This window comes from Semicossyphus pulcher, unplaced genomic scaffold (genome assembly GCF_022749685.1).
Source record: "Semicossyphus pulcher isolate SPU_LCO1_2020_fin unplaced genomic scaffold, fSemPul1.0.p SCAF_3, whole genome shotgun sequence".
NCBI classification, from domain to species: Eukaryota; Metazoa; Chordata; class Actinopteri; order Labriformes; family Labridae; genus Semicossyphus; species Semicossyphus pulcher.
Window position 1 is genome coordinate 27,198,779 of NW_027211704.1, and position 17,415 is coordinate 27,216,193.

The following is a 17,415-nucleotide window of genomic DNA, read 5'->3' on the forward strand; positions in this document are numbered from 1 at the left end:
TGACCCTGGACGGGAAAGTTCTGAAGGCAGAGCAGGAAGGTTCCAATTATTTTTTCTGCAGACATGACTGGCTTTCGTAGCCTGCCCTGTCCTGTTTGCCGACGGATCCAAACCAAGCAGTGATGAAAGTGCAGAGAACACACTGAATTATGGCAGTGCAGAAATGAATCGGCAGAGGCAGGTTCAACTTCCTGAGCTGTCTCAGAAATAACATCCTCTGCATTTTCCTGGTGGACTATGTGGGTGGTCCCCCTTAGTTCAGATGTAATAGCAGTAATATAATAGCAGTGTTTGGATGCTTCTCCGATAGTCCACTGTCATCTCCACAGTTTAGAGTGGGTTCAGCTCCAGATTGTTCTAACCACACAAGGCCAGCTGTTGAACCTAACATCTGTATAAAGAGTCATACAAGCCTAAATTGTAGGCTACAAGACTAGCATGCAGACACTGGGCCTTTTTTAAAGTTATTCTATACAGATGCTTGTATAAGATAAGATAAGATAAGATAAGACAAGATGGAATTTTATTAATCCCTACATAAATAATAATGCCAGATAGCTCCAAAAATACAGTAACAAAATTAGAGAAATACAAAAAACAACTCAAATATAAGCGAAAAATATAAAGTGAATAGGATAATGCAAAGTCATACAGAGTCATACAAGCCTCCATAGCAAAAAAAATACATAAAAGCCCCCTTCAAATTGACAGTAAGGGGCATTTTGGGGCCTTTAAAGAGAGGGAAATTCAGATCTTTATTTTATTTTACACACACAGGCCTAAAATATGCATGACCTTTACGTATGCATCAATGTATGAAGAGTTGTCAGAGCAAGGGGGCTGCAGTAGTCAGATGCCTCAAGTTTTAGGGGTTCAGTTGTTTGCTCAAGGGCACTGCAACAGTGCCTGGGTGTGATCTTGCACCTCTCCAGGTACCACTTTTCACTATTTACTAACTGGTCAGTGCTGTAACTGAATTGGAGTCAGACTTCACGTGCCAAGCCACTGCTGACCCAGCAAGGATGGTGGGGATAGGCCGTTATGGCATATGCATTTGTTACATAATTTGTCAACACATTGTGGTATCACCACTTAATTTAAAGCAAAATATCTGAATATATTTCCCCCCACTGATTATTAGAAGAAGGGCTTGGTTTAATTAGTAGATGTAAATCAATGACCTATCCTAATCTAAAACTTCTTCAGATGTTATGGTGTAACACATAACATCTGAATACAATCAGTATTGTTTGGAGATAATTAGGATGAACAAATCAGTAGTTGTTGTTATATTAAACCTTATTCATGCATTAATTCCTCTCTTACTAATGACGCATCTCAATCCTTCGTGGCTAAGTAAAATACAATAGCGCGCTAATAATAGCATTTTACGGTAATGATGGAGAAGCCACGCCTCCACCGTGTACTCCTCAATGGATGATGAGAAGCTCCCCTCTGCTTGAGTCACCATCATTAAGTGCCGAAAAATGCAAGCAAGGAGCGGTTACAAAATGTAAACTTGGGTTGCTTTCCCTCACTCGCTCATGAGTGGAGTCTCGTCTGCCTCTTTCGTCGACAAGTCGCCCTGAAAATGCGGATCCACGGCAAAGTAGCTGCGATCGCCGCGTGTTTCGGAATTTTCCTACTTTTGTACTTTTTGGGGGGCAATACCGCGGAGGATCCGCGGTTGAAAGTACTTGCAGAGAAGGGGGAGGAGGCGGACAGTAACTATTTCCCGTCGCCCTCTGAGACCAAACGAGATGTTGAAGCAAAGTTTGCGAGGAAAGTACCTGCAGGAGTCGTTGCTCGTTTGGAAGAGCCTCTCGGGGGGAGAGAAAAGTCAAAAACGATTAACAGAGATGCCAGCATAAATGCTAAGAGGTGAGTATTTTTTTCTGTTGATCCGCAGCCTTGGTGATCCCTTCTCCTTTACGCCTATGTACATTTGTGCATGCACATCGCGTCAACTTCTTGGTGTTGTTGTTGACAAGTTGCAGAGTGAGTGTTAGCGTTGAATCATGCTTTGAAGAAGTCGCGCTCCCTCTGTCAAGCAGCATACATTGTGTTTAATAGGCACGATAGCCCGTTCTGTCAAGAGACACTTCCGATATTGCATTTGCTTTACAGCGCTTACCGCATTATTTTTTTTTACTGGAATGTGAATGACGCTGTTACCATCGGGAACTGCTTAAATATCCAGCTAAAATTAGAGTAGACAGCATTCCTAATGTTATCACTGGGAAATGTTGGCAGTATTTGCAGAGAGGACATCAAACAACAGCCCATCAGTGCCATAGATCGATACCTGACCTCCAAATCTTCATAATTTGACCCTTGAGATTTTTAGACCTTAAATTCAAACCTCTCTTCCTTTTAAAGTGGTAAAGGTCACCTTGAAATGAATAAATTGCAATTAATTGCAGAGAGATAAAAGCTTAAAACCATCCTGTTCACCGTTCACCTGCCAGTCTATGTATGGTGAAACAGCTTGTCAGTTGAGATTTTCCTCTCTGGGTGGTTTGAAAAGAAGCTTCGCCCCTACAGATGATCTTATTAAGTCACCATCTATTTGCAGACTCTTGGATATTAACAAAGAAGTTTGTTAGTTGCTTTCTGTTCAAGGATGGTAGGATATTTATTAAGTCTTCCTAATTTCAGCATAATACATCCATTGTCTTTCCCCCTGGGTTAAATGCCAGCAAAGCATCAATGTTCATGACCTGGAGGTGAAGACATTTGCATTGCTGGCAAGTAGTAATATGCATGATACTCGTATTGGGACACTGCTCGGTAGATAAAAAGCCCTCGAGGCGTTACATTAAGAAAGAACCTTCAATATCCTTCCAGAAACCACAGGCCTCCATGTGTGCTCAGCACTGATAAGGAGATGGGGTAGAAGGGGTCACCAGTGGTCATATAAAAACATGAACAGCTTTGGTAAACGATTTAGACTGCCTGCAGTGATTAAGACAAAACACACTTAATGTGTGGTATAAGTCTTCAGAAAACTTTAATGTCTTTAATAGCTTGAGCTAATTCGGTAGAGAGTATAAAGACAGAACGAATAGTAAATAGTGGGGTGAAGTTTACGAGTAACACACACATTTGCCTCTGCTAAGCTTTGAATTATTGGGATAACACAGATATATTCAAAGAAGGCCAAAAATGCACACATTCACCTGGAGTCAATGATGAACTAATTTTGGTCAAAGGTAAAAGGTGAAGATCTCTGTGGATAATTTAAGAATTAAAAGAGAGAGGCATTCTCTGGTATTAGGCCAATGTCTCTCCTGTAAATTATTGTTGTGCGACCTCTATTGGATAATGGTGTTACCTACTCATGCTGCTTTGTTTATAGGGTTATGTATTCTTTCAAATATTTTGAATACTGAAACTAGAATGTTAGATATAGTTTTCTTGATGAAGATTTCATCTGCACTATGAAATGCTATTGGTAATTTTTTTTTCATATTTACTACTAGCAGTAAAGAAGTCAGTCTCTCACATTGGCATTATAGGCTAGTGACAATGTCCCAAATTTTTTTATATACCCCTACCGGAGTAGAACAAAACACAACAATATTTTTCCTCATCTCTAAGGTCTCCCATACATGAAATGGATTCTTTATAAAAATATTTTACTGCAAATATGGTTGAATTGATAGATATCGTTACACACCCCAAAACTAAAAAGGAACCAAAATATAGCCTGGCTGTATGGGAGTTGAGACATATAAACTCATGTAGATTAATAATACAAGATCCGAGAGCTTTCACACTTGACATGTTAGCAGTCAGAAAGTTGCTTAACCTAATAGAAAAGACCTGGATGTGAATGTCTTGATGCAGGAAATAGACCCATGAACACATACCTAAAATAAGCAGGAATGTAAAAAATGAATGTCTATGCAGTATGTTCTCATTTACTTTGCAGAAACTCTGCCATGGATATAGATCATAGAAACACATATGAGGACTTGTTGAAAGGTGTGGTTATACTGAATCCAGCAATATCAGATGTGTACATATAGCTTTCATAGTCAGGGAGTTACATCACTAAATGTATGAGGTGTCCTAAACAAAAGAAAACGAAATATTGACATATTGAAGTCTCCAGTCCATTCACAGTTTTCAGTCACGTGACACGCACGCTGACCTGGAGGGCAAAACAATTGACCAACATGGCGGCTCACACTGGACTCTACGTAGAGACGCAGGACAAGCCGGTCAATTTTCTATCTGTTGCTGGTCATAAATATTTGAACCACCTATCAACAAAAGAAAAACAAAGATATGAAGACAAACTTCAGGTTTTGGGCACCTGTGATCCATATTCAGCACCAGCGGCTGTATTTCAGTCATTAAAAACCGCAAAGTCCCTGCCAGAGCTCCACTTCGGCGATGTTTACATATATCTTACCGTACACTGCCGCAAGGATGAAAGCCTACAAAAGTATGGACAGTTACATGTATTTTTGATCTGGATGGGTCAATGATGCTGCCGTTTGGGAGGTGAAGGACAAAAAATTCTTCATTGTCAAAGCAAAGGTGAGTACTAAATAGCTAACACTAGCTATCTAACGTTTATCCATGGGTCGTCAGGGTCATTGTTGTCAGCGTTGTAGGACAGTAATAATTTTGCCCGGTTAACATAATATTTTATGACGTAAATCTAATCAAAATGTGTTTTTCAATGTCAGGTAAACCATTCCTACAGTTTGAATGACCCCCCATTGACAGCCTAGGTTGCTGTGGAGAAGGAGGGATTGGTGCGATTTGGCCACTGCACTTGTCAATCAATCAATCAATCAATCAAATTTTATTTGTATAGCGCCAAATCATAACCAGGGTTATCTCGAGACACTTTACAGAAAGAGCAGGTCTAGACCGACTCTTTGTTATGTTATTTAAAGAGAGGCCCAACATGAATCCACCATGAGTAGCACTTAGCAATTCGGCACATTGGCAAGGAAAAACTTCCTTTTAACAGGCAGAAACCTCGAGCAGAACCAGACTCATGTTGAACAGCCATCTGCCTCTACTGGATGGGCCGAAAATGGGATAGAAGGAGATGCAGGATAGAGACAGGCAAAGAGAGCAACAACATATGTTCTTGTTTCAACAACAACATATGTCCTTGTTACATGAACAACAACAGACACATACTTATGGTTACAATGCCAACAATAGTGGTAGACTAGGGTGAAGATTAGCAAAATAAATAAATAAATAAATTAGCGAGAGAAGCAGAGTAATGATAAAGGCTGAGGTAATCGTAATTGTAACAGTTGTAGTCAACAGGTCTACTATTAGCATTAGCAGCAACAATAATGATACTATGGGGAAGGCTGATGTTAGTAGTTGTTGCAGTCGAGCAGGTCCACAGCAGCAGGTGGTCTGCAGCAACGATCCCCAGGAACCTTCAAGACAAGGGAGCACAAGAACTCCCGGGAAGATATGTGGTTAGTAGTGTTAATGGGACCAGAAGATACAGAGTTAATAAGCTGCATTAATATGACAGAGAGAGAGAGAGAGAGAGAGAGAGAGAGAGAGAGAGAGAGAGAGAGAGAGAGAGAGAGAGAGAGAGAGAGAGAGAGAGAGAGAGAGAGAGAGAGAGAGAGAGAGAGAGAGAGAGAGAGAGAGAGAGAGAGAGAGAGAGAGAGAGAGAGAGAGAGAGAGAGAGACAGACAGACAGACAGACAGACAGACAGACAGACAGACAGACAGACAGACAGACAGACAGACAGACAGACAGACAGACAGACAGACAGACAGACAGAGGCTTGGTGTGTCAGATCCCCCAGCAGTCTAAACCTATAGCAGCGTAACTATGGGCTGGTCCAAGCCTGACCCTGCCCTATTAGGGCAGCCTGATAGTAACGAGTTACAATAATCCAACCTGGAAGTAACGAATGCATGGACTAGTTTTTCTGCATCGTTTTGAGACAAGATGTGTCTGATCTTTGCTATGTTGCGAAGATGAAAGAAGGCTGTCCTTGATATTTGTTTTATGTGGGAGATGAAGGACATATCCTGATCAAATAGAACTCCTAGATTCCTAACAGTAGTGCTGGATGCCAGGCTGATGCCATCTAGGACAGCTATATCATTAGAGAAAGAATCTCTAAGGTGTTTTGGGCCGAGCACAATAACTTCAGTGTTGTCTGAATTAAGTAGCAGAAAGTTTCTAGCCATCCAGATCTTTATGTCCTTAAGGCATGCTTCTAGTTTAGATAGCTGATTGGTTTCGTCTGGCTTCATAGATAAGTATAATTGAGTATCATCTGCATAACAATGAAAATTAATTCATGTTTAATTGAGTGTTTGCTCATGATATTACCCAGAGGAAGCATATATAAGGTAAAAAGAATCGGTCCGAGCACAGAACCTTGTGGAACTCCATGACTAACTTTGGTGTGCATAGAGGACACATCATGAACATTAACAAACTGAGATCGATCTGATAAATAAGTTTTAAACCAACTTAGTGCAGATCCTGTAATGCCAATTAAATGTTCTAATCTCTGTAACAGGATGTGATGGTCTATTGTGTCGAAAGCGGCACTAAGATCTAACAGGACGAGTACAGAGAGAAGTCCTCTGTCTGAAGCAGTAAGTAGATCATTTGAAACTCGCACAAGTGCTGTCTCAGTGCTATGGTGGACTCTAAATCCTGACTGAAAGTCCTCAAATAAACTGTTGTTATGAAGAAAGTCACATAATTGATTAGCGACTGCTTTCTCAAGGATCTTTGAAATAAAAGGAAGGTTAGATATAGGTCTATAGTTAGCTAAGGTGCCTGAATCTAGGGTAGGCTTTTTAAGAAGTGGCTTAATTACAGCTAGTTTAAAAGGCTGGGGTACATAGCCAGTCGATAAAGACATCTATCTAGTAAAGAAGTGCTAATTGAGGGAAAGACTTCCTTAAGCAGCTTGGTTGGAATCGGGTCTAAAAGACAGGTTGATGGTTTAGACGAAGATATCAGAGAATTTAGCTCAGGAAGGTCAATTGGAGAAAAACAGTCAAGGTAAACATCAGGTTTTTGAGCAGTTTCCAAAGATACATCTGCACCAGTTAACAGCAGGCGGTTACAAATATTGTCTCTAATCTTTAAGATTTTGTCATTAAAGAAGCTCGTAAAATCATCACTGCTGAGGCCTATAGGAATACTTGGCTCAGTGGAGCTGTGACTCTCTGTCAGCCTGGCTACAGTGCTGAAAAGGTACCTGGGATTGTTTTTATTTTCTTCTATGAGGGAGGAGTAGTAGACACCTCGAGCATGCCGTAGGGCCTTCCTGTATTTATTAAGACTATTTTGCCAGAGTAAACGAGACTCTTCTGTTTTGGTGGATCGCCACATTCTTTCAAATCTCTCAGCAAACCTGCAGTACTATCAACAAACTGACTTGTATGGCAGGCTTAGGTGTGTTTACATGTAGGTGCCATACTCTAAGCTTTGCTAGCTGTGAACAAACTGAGTGGCACTGCATGCACAGATGAGGCCTGTGTCTGGAATGAGCCTAGCATGACAGCCAGAAGGACAGTAGGTTATGCACCAGGGAGCCAGATACCTTTCACAAAGGCCCAGAGAAAGAGATCTGCTGATGGGTGTGGTGACCTCCCCCTGCCAAGATTCTACCTCCAACCCCAGATGAATGCACAGCATTCTACAATATGCTCCAGTTATCCGAATACACTGAAAAGGAACCTGTCAAAAGCTCAATTTTATTTGTTGTCCCTGGCCATGCAAAGAGGTACATACCTCGGGCAGTGCAACTGAACATCCCTGCATCCCTAAACAAGATGTACAAGCCTGAGTACAGGTCACTGTCACACCAAGAACTGCAGGCAAAGAGTGAAGAGGTCTTTACAGGGTTAAGCATAACAGAAGAACAGGTCAGTCAGTAAATATGATTGTAGGTAAGAATGTCAGGAATATCACAAGCACAAGTAACTAGGATAACTCGAGTGTAGAAAACAATTGCTCCACAGAATTTAATAATGTCATAATTCTCTAATACTTTTTCAATAAAGGTGAATTTATCAATGTTTACATTTGTCACATATTACAACTTTGTTAACAAAATCTTTTTCCAACTGTAGTGCCGTGTAATAGAAAGGGAGACAAGACTACAATCAACCAAATGTGCCATGTTGTTTGACCAGAAGGCAGGAAGGGTGACAGCATCAAACATCCGAGCAGCCTGCCACACCAACCCAGAAAAACCAGAAACCAAAAATCCCTGCTGAGGAAGCTGTGCTATCCTGTGGCCTACAAGGACCCAAACAACAACACACCACACTCTCAGGTATTCACATCCATTTTACACTGGATGAGAGCAGCACACAAAAATATTGAAATAAGAATGACCAAATAGGACAAAAGCAACCATAGAAGTGATGGGGAGGGAAACCATGGGTATGTGCAGAAAAGTTTTTAATACAGCCTTAAAACACTTGTCTTTCATAGCATTGTAGGCTTATACAAAAACACACCTTAAATCTACACACCAACCACTTGCACACCAACATGTTTAAAAACAAATTGTCATGCAAGTGGGCTGCATATAGATTTAAGGTGCTGTGTTTTTTAAGCCTAAATGCTGTGAAAGATTAGTATTTTAAAGCTGTATTAAAAACTTTTCTGCACATCACCGTGGTTTGGGGCTGCAACTAATGATTGTTTTCATTGACGATTAATCTATTGATTATTTTCTTGATAAATCGATTAGATGTTTGGTCTGTCAAATGTCAGAAAATGGAGATAAATGACAGTGTTTCTCAAAGCACAAGTTGACATCCTCAAATGTGTTGTTTTTTCCTCAACTCAAAGAGATTCAGTTTACTGTCAGAGAGGAGTAAAGAAACCAGAAAATATTCACATTTAAGAAGCTGGAATTAAAGATTTTTGACATTTTTCATTTAAAAAAATGACTACAAAAATGAATCAGTTATCAAAATAGTTGCTGATAAAATAGTTGACAGCTAATGAATTAATCAACTAATTGTTTCAGCTGTAGATGGAGATAACCACATCCACTAATAAGGTTGTTACTTAAGGTGTACAATATTTTTTCTGTTTTCAGATGGGGCACTGAACATGAGAGTAAGGTAGTTGAGGAGTACATCAAGATGGCGGGGAGCCACCACACCAATCTCACTGTCAGGAGGGGAGGGCTGGTCATCAACCCTCAATACCCATGGTTAGGGGCATCCCCAGACAGTATATTAACATGTGACTGCCATGAGATGGGTGTGTTGGAGGTGAAGGCACCGAGCAGCCTTCAGAATAGCACTTTGATGGAGAAAAGCAAAGAGGACAGCACATTTTGTCTCCAAGAGGTTGAGGGTAAACCATCATTCAAAAGGGACCATCAGTACTTTTATCAGGTGCAGACACAAATTCACCTGACACAAGCCAGCTACTGCGACTTTGCTGTCTGGGGACCAGGGGAAGGAGGCAAAGGGGAAATCTACACTGAGAGAATACTGCCTGATTCTGACTTTTTTGACACCATGTGTGAAAAGGTACACACATTTGTCCAGAAATGCATAATTCCGGAGCTAGTAGCAAAAGTGTTTACAGCTCCTATTCTAGCAACATCACATGACACCACCAAACCATCTGAGGGCAAGGGCTGTTACTGTGGGGTGTCTGTCCTGCATAATGATGACAGACTTGAGTGTAAATCAGGAATCTTTAAAAGACAGTACATTCACAAAAGTTGTTTAAAGCTTGACACCACACATTTAAAAATGTCAAGCTGGAAATGAAGCGACTGTATGTGGGAGATAGCTAAACAAAAGAGGGATAACAGAAAAAAACTGCACAAAGTATAAGTTTGAAGTGTTTTATTCAACACAGGCCACATACTGACTGGGATATATACATGTACATGCAAGTTTTTGTACACAGATGCACATACATTACATTATTGCTGACACAGGCAGAAACTATTGTTTGTTATTGTTTGTTTGTGTTTGTTTGATGTACAAACTTAAGCTATTTATGATTAAAAGTATGAATTCATCATTGTCATTGTCATTGTCATTATTTCATTGATGAAAATAACAATCCACTGTGTACTGAAACACTTTTTTTATGTTTAGCCCAAAGGAACAATTGAGGAAGCCAAATTTGTCAGTGCACAGCACACATGGACTACTTTATCTAGAGGTGTTAGACCTTTAGGATGCTCAGCTTCACACATTTTAATTCCTATTGTACTTATAAGTATGGTGTACCGATTCCTTGCCTCACCGATAACCCTCTCAATATGGATCCGAACTGATTCAAGTCAACGTGTGGACTCCAGTTCAACTGGACCCAGTTGTTTTTTCCCTTTTGTAAAAGCTGGGATCTTAAGCTCAGCATTGTACAGACCAACTGAATCTGCCACATCAAACCCTCTATCAGCCAGGATCACATCCCCTGGGTTGAGACAATCTAAAAATCGACTGTTTTCAGTCAAGTAATTGTCTGATGTTCTGCCGCCCCATCCTTTTGATATAAAAGAAACTGTACCTTGTGGTGTTATGCCAATCAGATATTTCATGGTATGGTGGTGTTTGTATTTTGAGTAGGTCTGTACTCTTGCTCTTAGGTCTCTAGGCTTTTCGATAAAAATCTCAAAGCAGTTAATAATACAAGCACATATGCGAAAGACCTGTCTAAATATCATAGGCACTGAGAGCTGAAGCTCTTCTCGATTTGGCCAAAACACAAGTGCTGGAACAAGCCTTCCATTTAAATCTTTAATGGTGTTCCGAAATGTTCCAAAAGATCCTAAAAATACAACTGAGCAAAGAAAGGGGAAGGTTCATTTTCAGCCTCATAAGAGTTAACAGCATATGCTGGAAGGGAGAGAGGTTTGTACCAGTCTTCAGAAATTATATCACAAAAACTACTTTTAGCTTGGAGTATGAGGGGAGTCCAGTCATTACCTTCACTTTTTCTTCGTCTTTTTCAAAAGCCAGTTCAGCAAATGTTCCTGATTTAATAATGTCTTTCAGTCTTTGGTTTTCTTACCTGAGGTCATTACATTCCTTCTGTAATCTCTCAATCTTTTCCTTACATGGTCTGTTGTCACACTGTTGTTCATCCTCAGCAGGTGGCGCCGGCTCAGCATCTGGCACTGATGACAGTTCTAGGAGGACATCCACTGCGTCTTGCTTCTTCTTCTCCTCCACCCTCTTATTCCATGTCTTTCTCCCTTTTCCTCTTGTTGGTGGCTGGTGTGTGTGAGAAGACAGCTGGAACCCAGTCAGGGGACAGCGGGTCATCAGATTTGGCACCTATAATGACAGAAGACAGTTTATGTCCAACAAGTTGGAAAAAACGTTATTTAAATGTGTGACTTAATTCCTGCAAACTGGTTAAACCTTCTCACCCTTAAAACAACTACTGATAACTCTTCTGACTGAAAATTTACCTTTCCTTTAATTATAACTTAATACAACCCCAATTCCAAAAAAGTTGGGATGCTGTGTAAAACGTAAATGAAAAACAGAAAGCATCATAGTAATGTACATTTATAAAAACAATTAATCCTGATTTAATCAGTCTGAACATTTGCTTAACATTGTCTTTGTACTGTATTCGGTTGAATATAGGTTCAGAAGGATTTGCAAATTATTGCATTGTGAGTTTGTTTACGTCTAACACAGCATCCAAACTCTTTAGCTAACTTTAGCTAACAGTAGTGTAACTCATCAAGGCCACTGCTGTTGTCTGCCTCGGCCCATGACAACAAACCATATCCGAACGATTACGTAAAGATATGATTAATGGCTCAAAATACAATTATTTATATACCAAGTGTTTTACTTGACATTACCTTTGATGAAGTGTTGGCTGCAAATCCTTGTGTATTTTGACGGCTGCCATTGTTTGCCCTCCCCGTGGACCGAGGCACGTTTAATTGCAGAAATCCACAATCTCCTCCTTTCAGGGTTTTCTTTTTCGGAAGGGATTCTGTAAAAACACAGCCGAGGCTCGTCTCCCCGTCGGTTTGTACATCCAACTGCACAGCAACTATCTGGCATTTTAGCTAGACGACGGGAATCACTCGTTTCAAAAGCTGGCGGGCAGCGTAAGACAGCATTGTTTTGCCCTCCAAGGGGGTGTTCCCTGAAGGACATCACGTGAAAGCTATGAATTATCATTGTCAGGGGTTAGAAGAATATTGACAAATTTAACTCAAGCTGAAATAATGATACTACAGAGAAAATTCACTTGACTCAAGGTCAATTAAATTCATGAAATGTCCCAAACAAAAGAAATTGAGAAATTAAAATGAAGTTTGCTGTCATCATAAAATCCACGCAAATCCAACTATAGTACAAGTTATGCTATATAATATAGTGATTCATTTACTGATGTCTTTACTGTTAGGCTACCAGTTGGATCCAGCTGTAGCTATAGCTGTATTGTTGTCTTAATGGATATCTTCATAACCTGACAGGTAAATTATTGCAAATATTATGTGGTAGGAAAAGGTTGAGAGTGACCTTGGTCTCTCTGGGAGACCTTAGAGATAAGGAAAAACATTGTGTTTTGTTCTACCTCCGGTAGGGGTATCTCAAAAACTAAAGCCCTTTGTCACTAGGCTATTATGCAAAGCTATAAAAATTTAATTTTGCATGACTTAGGACTCTATGCTGGGAGTATTTTAGAATCTCCTGGCTCAAGCCCTCTATAAGATGCATTCAGGTGATGCTGCCACCAATGGTTTGGTAAATGGTCTGTACTTATGTAGCACTTTTTTAGTCTTCTGACCACTCAAAGCTGTTTTTACAGTACATGTCACTTTCACCCATTCACACATTCATTCACACACTGATGGCAAAGGCTTAAATGCCAATCTAAATGCCAATCTCCTATCAGATCTATGCACATTCATGCCCAATGGCTATGCCACCGGGAGCAATTTGGGGTTCAATGTCTTGCCCAACCTTCTGATTGAGAGACGACCACCCCTACCACTGAGCCACAGCAGTGTAACTCACACTGATCACATTGTTTGATGCACCACATTTAAAGCAGTTTATACATTAAGTATTCGGCTGTCCGCCCTAACCATCGCGATTGTGATGTGCGCAATGTTCCGAACAAATGGGTGAAATTACGGTCAAATATTATCTGCATTTACTTAGCTTAAAAACAGTTGATAGGCAGGCTATATCAAGGGCGTAGAATTGGGTATGGAAATTAGTCAATTGTCCCTAGAATAATTTTCTCCAAAAATGTATATATGATACGTGTAATGTTGCACTTTCAACTCGCAGAGGAGTCGTGCATGAGAGCGATCACTCTGTCTGTCACGGTAAACAAGGACTCCCGTATACAGGTCACAGGGGCCGAGTGCACCAGCTGGGCATAACATTTCTTTTATGTCCAATTTTATACCGAGTGCAGCTAAATGAGTCGTAGCAGCGCCCAGTCTCATGATGCGCATCCACGTGAACACTCGAAAAGCGGTGACTGTTACCAAGCAATACACGTCTCCACTCGCTAACTCATGATCGACAGAAGATATGGATAACAAACAAGCAAAGAAAAATACATTTTATGGATAATGAAATAAGGAAACATAAATATTCAAGCATTCTGTTGCCCGATGTACATTTATCATGTCTCCCTCTGTGTTTTGAAAGGCCCAACTGGCACAAAATCTGAGCTCAATCAGCACCTGCAGGGTGGGGACAACGCCGCATTTCTGTACAACACATGCCGTATCTGAGGTGAGAGCACTTCAATTAATTCAAACAGGACTTGTCTGTCAAAACGAAACCTTTTTATCAACTTATTGTCCAATTAGAGATGATGCTCCCTCGTTTTAATGCCCTTTTATTTAAGTCTAATCTAAGTCTAATAGGTGCACAGGGCGTAATTTGAAGTCTCTAGTAACCTTCAGCTCGAAGTCGGACGTAATGTTACACTGAGGAGTACACACAGCTGGTGCACTCTGCTTCAATATCTTCGCTAAACTGAAATGTATATATTATAATATATTAATGATTTCTGTGAGAATCACATCACATGTAGACTTCCACACTGTAATTGTACCCTTTTTTCTTCACTGTATTACGTTTAAATTCACAATCTACTTTAATCTGATCACTTTGCTTTGCTTCAGTCCCCCAACACACCTGCACCTCTGCTCTCTGCACAGCTGCTGGCCCCGCCTCCCTCTTTCTGTCTGTCTCTCTGTCTGCTTTGTTGACTGCCTTCATCAGCAGTCTTTTAAATTAAGTTAGAAAAGTTAAATATTTTCTCTCGCAATTCTAAACAGCAAGTGAGCTGCGTGTGCATGAGGGACATTATTAATGACGTAGCAATCAAAACGAACGATTGATCGTTACCAGTATGTATGTAGTGAAAACACTGCGTTATAATGAATCAGTGATATTTTTTTTGTTGAAAATATATTATTTTCACCGGACATTATGACCGGTGGATTTTTAATATGTCAGACTTAAACAGATTTTACTAGGGATGCACCTATACCGATACCAGTATGGGGTATCGGGTGGCATCGGTGCTTTAGTACTCGTACTCGTACTTGTAAAACTGTGACGAGTATCGCACCCGAATACCACTTTACAGCTTGACGTTAGCCTTCCGTTAGTTAAGCAGGTAGGCGGAGAAGCAAAATTGAGTGTTAAAACTGCAACAGTTGCAGTTGCATCATTATGTCTATTTACTTTGTTACAGTTAGAAAGTGAGGAACATCTGATGAAAATAAAACATGTTTTTAAAGTCATTATGAGAACTGTAATGATATTATTAAGTACTCATATCGGTACTCGGTATCGGCAAGTACCCAAATCTAAGTACTTGGTCTGAAAAAATGCAGTAATGCAACACTGTGGATGCCAACTGGTGTGAAAACATTGAAGAAAAAGAAGAAGATTGTTAACTTCCCTGCCCCTTTTCCTCATAAGTACCTCTACTCCACTCGATGCAGCGTCACTTTGCCGATCTCTCTCATGCTCAACCACTCACTCACTTAACTGCTCACTCACTATGTGGTGATCCACGTGAAATACAGTGTTACTATCATTAATCCTTATGCAGAGTTACAGTGATATTTTACTCTGCAGTACAGTTATTAGAGGTATGGACTTGATGTAGGGTGCTGTGGGAGTTGATGATCATGCATGCATGCAGTGACAGAACGTTAAGTTTGGGGAGATTAGCAGCTGTTTCAGCACTAGCTGTGCTTCAGCTGTGCTACCGCAGTGCTTCACATAGCACTGCAAATAGCAACGTATCAGACCATGGAGATCCGCTCTATAACTGTAAAACGTGCCAGGCATGCTTTATTATTTCTATGCGAGGTGTGTGTACTTCACTGTACACTGACTATTTTGTATCAAATGGCTTTGACGTTCCTACTTTCACTCTTTCACTTTCACTTTCAATTGATAAAAGATTGCAAACGAAGGATTGTTCGAATGGTGGATCAAGAACCTCAGTCAACTTCCAAACAAATTCAAGCTGACCTGCAGACACAGGATACAACAGTGTCGGCTCGCACTATCCGTCGCCATCTGAATTAAATGGGACGCTATGGTAGGAGACCCAGGAGGACCCCACTGCTGACACAGAGACATAAAAAAGCCAGACTGGACTTTGACAAAACTTACTTGAGGAAGCCAAAATCCTTCTGGGAGAACGTCCTGTGGACAGATGAGACCAAAGTAGAGCTTTTTGGTAAAGCACATCATTGTACTGTTTACAGAAAACGAAATGAGGCCTTCAAAGAAAAGAACCCGGTTTCTACGGTCAAACATGGTGGAGGTTCACAGATGTTTTGGGGTTGATTTGCTGCTTCTGGCACTGGATGCCCTGACTTTGTGCATGGCCTCATGAAATCTGAAGACTACCAAAGAATTTTGGGGTGCATTGTAAGGCCCAGTGTCAGAAAGCTGGGTCTCCTTCTGAGGTCATGGGTCTTCCAGCAGGACAATGACCCAAAGCAAACTTCAAAAAGCAACCAGAAATTGTTTAAGACAAAGCGCTGGAAAGTTCTGAAGTGGCCAGCAATGAGTCCAGATCTAAATCCCATAGAACCCCTGTGGAGAGATCTCAGATCTCAGCAGTTTGGAGAAGACACCCTTCAAATCTGAGAGACCTGGAGCAGTTGGCAAAAAAAAAAGTGGTCCAAAATTCCAGTAGAGAGGCGTAAGAAACTCAATGATGGTTACAGGAAGTGATTGATTTCAGTTATTTTTTCCAAAGGGTGTGCTACCAAATATTAAGTTGAGGGTGCCAATAATTTTGTCCAGTCCATTTTTGGAGTCCTATGTAGAATGATATCAGATTTGGCTTTTTTCTCTGCTTTTTTGTGTTGTTCCAATGCAAGCAAAAGAAATAAACATGTGAATACCAAAGCATTTGTAATTGCAACACTTTTCTTGGAGAAGGGGTGCATTATCTGACAGAAGTGCAGGGGTGCCAATATTTTTGGCCATGACTTTAGCATGAATTTGAAAAGGGCTCTATGAAAGCTTATCATTATTATTAGGCCTATGTACTCATTTTCATAAAAAACACTAAAATATTAATATAAAATATTAACTCCACTTGAATTAATTATTGAAATATAATAGCAAATAAGTAAAATTGAGGATCAACAATACATTGTATAGTTATATGGAGATGCATGTTGAATCTTTTGCTGATCAGAAAAATTATCCAGTCCGTGACTCAAAACCATGTGGTGCTCCTTAAATTTCGGTGGTTGCTCCTAAATTTTTGCTGATGCTCTTAACTTTTTGAAGTTGAGAGCACCAGTGCTACCAAGTGGCACTTTGACTATAATGCAATTTTTCAAATTTACATGTGTTTAGGCCGGGACTCTATTTAAGCACATTTGGCACAGATATGACTATGTATAGCTGAGTTATAGCATTTTGAAATTTGATGGCGAGACATCAAGACAAAATTGTAATTTGCCGCGCCGCCACGGACGCGGCCTCCGACAAAAAGTTAGAGTTTTTCCCCAAACCTAAATCAAGTCTAAATTTGTGGATATTTTTTACCAGCTTAGAGCACTAGCTTGTGGGGTAAAACATAAAAATTCCTGTTGCCACCAGGTGGCTTTATATTCATAACTGAATATTGCCTATGTGTTCAGGCCGGGACCCTCATCATACTTGAACAGTTTCAGTTAGATTGTAGTGTACACATGAGTTACAGACCACTTCCTGTTTCATGGCGAATCATGCAAATTTGAGGGCTCGCCATGGCCACACCCTATGAGTTTTGTATAAGATTTCAACTTTTAATCATTCATCTGTCCTCTAGCTGCACACCAAATTTCACGTGGATCGGATGCAGTGTAGGAGGAGTTAATCTAAGTATGACCCCTGGAAATGGCCAAAAATACACTATTTTTTACAAATTTA

General features: G+C 40.3%; 1 protein-coding gene and 1 pseudogene across 2 annotated transcripts in view; one reads left to right on the forward strand and one right to left on the reverse strand.

Annotated features, from left to right (window-relative positions):
* The first annotated feature begins 1,490 nt into the window (after positions 1-1,490).
* The window catches only part of gxylt2 (glucoside xylosyltransferase 2), a 54,668-nt gene continuing 38,743 nt past the window's right edge, over positions 1,491-17,415 (forward strand). The window contains exons 1-2 of one of the 2 annotated variants that reach the window (XM_069679108.1): positions 1,813-1,881; positions 13,657-13,743. In XM_069679108.1, coding sequence (XP_069535209.1) covers positions 13,730-13,743 — 14 coding nt within the window. In that variant the 5' untranslated portion in view covers positions 1,813-1,881; positions 13,657-13,729. Of the gene's footprint in view, positions 1,882-13,656; positions 13,744-17,415 lie in introns of both variants that reach the window. The other variant, XM_069679107.1, reaches the window with a different exon arrangement.
* LOC138605701 (THAP domain-containing protein 1-like) lies at positions 10,299-12,045 on the reverse strand (annotated as a pseudogene).